The sequence below is a fragment of the Vicia villosa genome, unplaced genomic scaffold (genome assembly GCF_029867415.1).
Source record: "Vicia villosa cultivar HV-30 ecotype Madison, WI unplaced genomic scaffold, Vvil1.0 ctg.000968F_1_1, whole genome shotgun sequence".
Lineage (NCBI taxonomy): Eukaryota > Viridiplantae > Streptophyta > Magnoliopsida > Fabales > Fabaceae > Vicia > Vicia villosa.
The window spans coordinates 16,355-22,512 of NW_026705435.1; the positions used below are offsets into that span (position 1 = coordinate 16,355).

The following is a 6,158-nucleotide window of genomic DNA, read 5'->3' on the forward strand; positions in this document are numbered from 1 at the left end:
CTACCTCGAGCCTTGTTTACGCTGTGTCTACTGACGTTGCCTTTAATAGCTTCTAACGTTCCTTTTGTCAGTCAGCGTAGCCTGCCATCTTGTACTTACTTCTGATCTAATGTGTGTTTACAACGTTTGAATATCATCAGAGTCAAACAGCTTGGTGCCGAGCATCTTCTTGTCTTCTGACCTTGAAGTGCTTCTGAGCGTGATACCATGAGAAATTCAGTGCTTCTGCTTCTGATCTCAAGTTCTTCTGATGCTTCCATAGACCCATGTTCTGATTCTGCTTGACCATCTTCTGATGTCTTGCCAGACCATGTTCTGATGTTGCATGCTGAACCCTCTGAGTCAAAGCTTCTGAGCGCTGATTTGTGCATACTCTTTATATATTTCCTGAAAAGGGAAATTGCAGTGTATTAGAGTACCACATTATCTCACACAAAATTCATATCCTTGTTATCATCAAAACTAAGAATATTGATCAGAACAAATCTTGTTCTAACAATTTCTTCCTCTCATCTCTCATTTAAAAAATGCTCTCACTTGATATGCTCCATATATATATATATATATATATATATATATATATATATATATATATATATATATATATATATAGGGATAGGATCAAATGACACCAAGGTGTCAAAGTTTAATTTGACACCAAATCTCTACCGTTAAAAGAATTGATCTAACGGTGATACTAAATGAAATAAAATAATAAAAAAAATACATAGCATATTTTTCTCCTAAAAAATAGGTCATTTAGTATCACCGTTAGATCAATTCTTTTAACGGTTAAGATTTTGGTGTCAAATTAAACTTTGACACCTTGGTGTCATTTGATCCTATCCCATATATATATATATATATATATATATATATATATATATATATATATATATATATATATATATATATATATATATATATATATATATATATATATATATATATATTTTGTCTCACAAAATTATTTAAATAAACTTTTTCGTTTTAGAAAAGATATTTTGTTTTATAAATATATTATGTTTTAAATCTTAAATATATATCGTCATAAAAAATATTGTAATATTGTTTTTTGTTTTGAAAAAAATAATGATACAGTTTTTTTCAAAAAGATATAAATATTTTTTCAAAAATAATGATACCATATATATATATATATATATGGTATGTATTAAGTAAGCGGAATTTTAAAATAAGAGATAGGAGAATTAATTATTAACCATTAAATTTGATAAATGGTTTTGATGAAGTCATATGCAAGCATAGACAATAAATTTTGATCAAGATCATTTATCAAAGTGTGAACCTTAATTTCTTGAGCAACTTAAACCTTCCTTTGATCTACTTCTTAAGCCTTATCCTTGATTCACAAAAGAAAAAATAAAATAAGATAAAAATTAAACATTGTAGAAAAATAAAATAAATACATACCTTTGTAAATATGGGAAGAAAAAGAGTTTGGGTGGTTTGTAATTTTGAAAGGAGCAAGAGAAATGGTGAAAGATAGAAGCGAATAAGAGAAATGAGGGGAGGAAAAATAGGAAAGAAGTTTCTGTTTGCTGGAAATGGTGGCGGTGGAGATAAAATATAAGAAATGAGATTAATAAATAATAGAAGATAAAATAGAAAAAAAATTCATTAATGTTACATTGATAATGTAAGGCGACTTAGAGGCAAATTATTTTTGAAAAGTAACGTATGATTTGAGATTGAATGACTTTCAGTTTGAGAGAGATGGAGTATTAAGAACGGAGTGTTTCTAACCGTGTTTAATTTGAAACTAATTCCATAGAACAGTCAGTCATTTTGACTTTTCTTATCTAAATATCATTACAAATACTAAACAAATCTAGGAATTTTCAATAAAAAAAAATAGCAAAGCCATGGTTGTGCACATAAAACAGTTGCTGCAGATGATGGTGGCTGCTGTCATTTATTCAGAAGCAGCTCAACCAGAGTCACTACCAAACTGCCCAACAATGTGCGGTTCGGTCACCATTCCTTATCCATTTGGAATCACCGAGGATTGTTCTTTAGACAACACATTTCTCATCAATTGCAATAAAACATCTTCAACCACAACACATGTACCATTTTTGCCACAGAGCAATCAACGAGTTATAAACATCTCACTCGATGGTGTGCTGCGTGTTGCATGGCCAGTAGCCAGCGACTGCTACACTGAAAACGGTACACTTTTGAACAAAACAAGTTCGGCTATTAACATGACATATTTTCCCGCCTTGCCTACTCGAAACAAAATGATAGCAGTTGGTTGTGACACGTTTGGAGTATTCACAGCAAATGATTCTGGGGGAAACGGCTACATGGCAGGATGTGTGGCTTACTGCAAGAGCCTTGATGATGTCGTGGAGAATGATCAATCTTGCTCCGGCACTGGCTGTTGCGAGGTTTTAATACCCCGAGGTCATGCGTTTACGGAAGTAAGTTATGGTACTTCAGGCATAACGAAAAATCACACGTTAGTACACGACTTCAATCCATGTGGGTATGCGTTTGTGGTTGAAAATGGAACCTACAGCTTTAACTCCACAGACCTCAAGTTGGAGAAGAAGGAGTTTCCAGTGTTGTTGGATTGGGCAATAGGGAACCAAACGTGCGAACAAGCTCAGAAGAATCTTTCAAGTTATGCATGTAAGGCTGACAAAAGTACATGTCACAATTCAACGGGGAGATCTGGTTACCTTTGTAGATGTATTGATGGATATTATGGAAATCCTTACTTCAATGATGGTTGCAAAGGTATTTGTATATTTCTTCTCTCTTGTTATAATCCATTTCATCCTCAGGCTAGTCAACTTTATCTTATCTTGCCATGTTTGATCTAGACCTTCCTACCAACATTAAGTTTTTTTTTCTGATTTAATCTATCTAGCTCTGTTTGCATATTTTAGAATTATTGCTTTTCCTAGAGCTTTTAATAGTTTGTTTTTTATTGGAGTTTGCCCCTTTCTGCCCACTGCTCATTGTGAAAACAGAAATCGAAACTGAAAAATTATTCTTTAGATATTGATGAATGCAAGGTACCCAATGATTGTGTTAAGGGAGCAACTTGCAATAATAATCCACCAGGAAGCTATAGTTGTAAATGCCCGGCAGGATATGAGGGAGACGGGAAAAATAATGGAACAAGATGCAGTCACAAATCAAGAGAAGAGCTCATGTCGATCATTGCATTGTGTGAGTGCAACACATTTGATTCTCGATTTAATTTCATTCATAACATGATCAAGTCAACAAGTTTAATCCATGTTGCAAATTGACTAATGCCTTTGAATAAACAAAGTTGACTTGAAACATCAACAGAGCATAGCAGAAAGAAATTGATTATGTTTCCATTTGTTATGTCCAGGTGTAAGCGTAACTCTCGTAGCTCTACTGGTTGGGAGCTTATATGCCTATTTGGCATTGAAAAAAAGAAAGCTCATTAAACTTAAAGTACATTTTTTTCGACAAAACGGTGGTTTACTATTACAACAACAAATAGAGAGGCATAGAGGATCCAGTGAAACAGCTAAAGTCTTCACTGTTGAGGAGCTAAATGAAGCAACCAACAACTTTCATGAAAGCAGGATCTTAGGCCAAGGTGGTCAAGGAACAGTTTACAAAGGAGTTTTACAAGATAAAAGAATTGTAGCAATAAAAAAGTCCAAAATCAATGACCCAAAACAGATTGAGCCGTTCATCAATGAAGTGGTCATTCTTTCCAAAATCAACCATAGAAATGTGGTAAAACTCTTGGGTTGTTGTTTAGAGACAGAAGTTCCCTTGCTTGTTTATGAATTCATTCCCAATGGCACATTATATGAGCATCTTCATGATCAAAACCAATCTACAAAGCTTACATGGAAAACAAGATTAAGAATAGCAAAAGAAACAGCTGGTGTCCTAGCATACTTACATTCTGCAGCTTCTACGCCAGTCATACATAGAGATGTGAAGTCTACAAATATACTCCTAGATGACAATCTCACTGCAAAGGTTTCTGACTTTGGAGCTTCAAGGATTGTTCCTCTTGATCATACTCAGATAACCACTCTAGTGCAGGGGACATTGGGGTATCTTGACCCGGAATATTTCCACACAAGCCAATTAACAGATAAGAGTGACGTCTATAGCTTTGGGGTTGTCCTAGCAGAGCTATTGACAGGTAAGAAGGCATTCTCGTTTGCCAGGCCAGAGGAAGAAAGAAACCTTGCAATGTGCTTTGCTTCTTCAATTAAAGAGGGCCGGTTACTTGATATTTTGGACAGAAATATAAATGAGACAAATATTGAGAAATTAAAGGAAGTTGCGGATATTGCAGAGATGTGTTTAAGGGTGAAGGGTGAGGAAAGACCCACGATGAAAGAAGTGGCAATGGAATTAGAAGGAATATTTGTTATTGAAGAACACAATTGGGCAAGAGGCAACACGTCTTCAGAAGAGAATGAAAGCTTGCTGAAAGCAACATCATCCATAATCGATGTTGAAGATAGCATTGGCGGAAATGGCATTACTTCTTCTAATGCATATAGCACAAACGAAATTTCAATGTCGTTGATTGGTGGAAGATGATTAGTTGATATAGGACAATTTTATATCTTAGTTATGTTAGTATTTTTTTTATTTCACCGGGATTTGAACACAGGTCATTTATCTCTTTCAATTCCTATTAGTTAATTATAATACTAAGGAATAAATGTGTATTACCCTCTAAATTTAACATCATATTCATATTTGTATGAATCTAAATCTAGGGTTTGCAATTGAGACTAGTAGGTTTCTTCAACTATGTTGCTAAATAATTTTTCACTCTGAAAACAAAATCAATTTCATTACAAAATTGAATTCATTCACAAACGCTTCAAATTCAAATAAAAACTCGTACATAAATTAATTTCATTGGTAAATTGAATTCCTTCACAAGCACTTAAAATTCAAACAAAAACTCGAAGTAGGGTTATAAATCTATGGCATTTTCAGCTATATGAATATGATAATGATCATAAAGAGCAATGACGTATTGAAATAAAGGCATAGAGTAAAGAGAACTTACAAACGATAGCGAGCTTCGTGTATGGAAGAATATGAAGGAAAAAACGGGGAGATGGCAGCACTGAGAAGACGGACGCACAGAGTCAGCATCGCAGTAGCAGAAATGAAGAAGGTGTTGCATCACCATCAATAAGAACGGAAGTGTTATTGAAGTAGAAGAGATGAGAGAAGATGAATAGAATCCAATTTTTTTTAATTAAAATAACTTGGTTTTCAAATTTAAATCTCAACGATCGGTTTTAATTTTTTTTACGTCTCACACATCGCTTTAACGAAAAGGACAAAAACTGGATTCAAATAACTTGAGCAGATCTCAACTCAATAGTAAACGTTTATTTTTTACCCTATTAATAAGTTTTCAACTGAAAGAATCAGACACACACGGTCCACGGATTCCTTTTCATTTGTTTGCACTAGGGGTGTGACAAAATGGGTCGTGATTCGCTGGGCCGGCCGGTGCACCCGGCAAAAGTTTTCTTTTCTTCAAATATCGCAACATGAAAAACCATTTCTCTTCATACTACTATAGACCGATCTTCTTCTTCCCCTTTACCGCAACTGCACCATACCACACATCTCCTCACAACTCCACCGGCTTCACATGTCTCACCTCAAACCATTATACTCCTCACTAGTCTAGTCGTGACATGGGCGGTGGCCTGTCGGGTAGGACCGTGCATCCGCCAAAAAATGACGGGTTAGGTTGGGACTTTAGGTCCGCCGTCCACTAAAGTCCGCCATGTCAAAATCCGCCAACCGCTTAAACTCGTCCCGCCAAAGCCCCCTTAACTTTTCGTTAAGCTCGTCTCGCCTTTAGTCAGTCCTGTTTTAATTAATTCTATTAATTTAAATTCTTCATGGTTTTATTTTATACTTTTATTTGTAAATATATATGCAATATTTTTTTCGCTAAAAGTTGGTTAAAAGATATTTTATAAAAAAATTGTTCTAAAAAATAAGTCAAAAATTTAATTGAAAGGTAAAAAAAGACTATTAATCTATTAAAAAAATGAAATGTAAAAAAGAGGAGGGCAAACACGCCGCCCGTCAACCCGCCACCTTGGCGGGGAGGACATATTTTTATGCCCATTTCGCTC

The 6,158-nt window shown here is 34.7% G+C and overlaps 1 protein-coding gene across 1 annotated transcript; it reads left to right on the plus strand.

The window, feature by feature from the left end:
- Positions 1-1,885: 1,885 nt before the first annotated feature.
- Positions 1,886-4,771, plus strand: LOC131632592 (putative wall-associated receptor kinase-like 16). Its single transcript, XM_058903331.1, has 3 exons — positions 1,886-2,766; positions 3,031-3,204; positions 3,377-4,771. The coding sequence occupies exons 1-3, from the start codon at positions 1,887-1,889 to the stop codon at positions 4,579-4,581; spliced, it is 2,259 nt and encodes a 752-aa protein (XP_058759314.1). The 5' UTR covers position 1,886; the 3' UTR covers positions 4,582-4,771.
- The last annotated feature ends 1,387 nt before the right edge of the window (positions 4,772-6,158 follow it).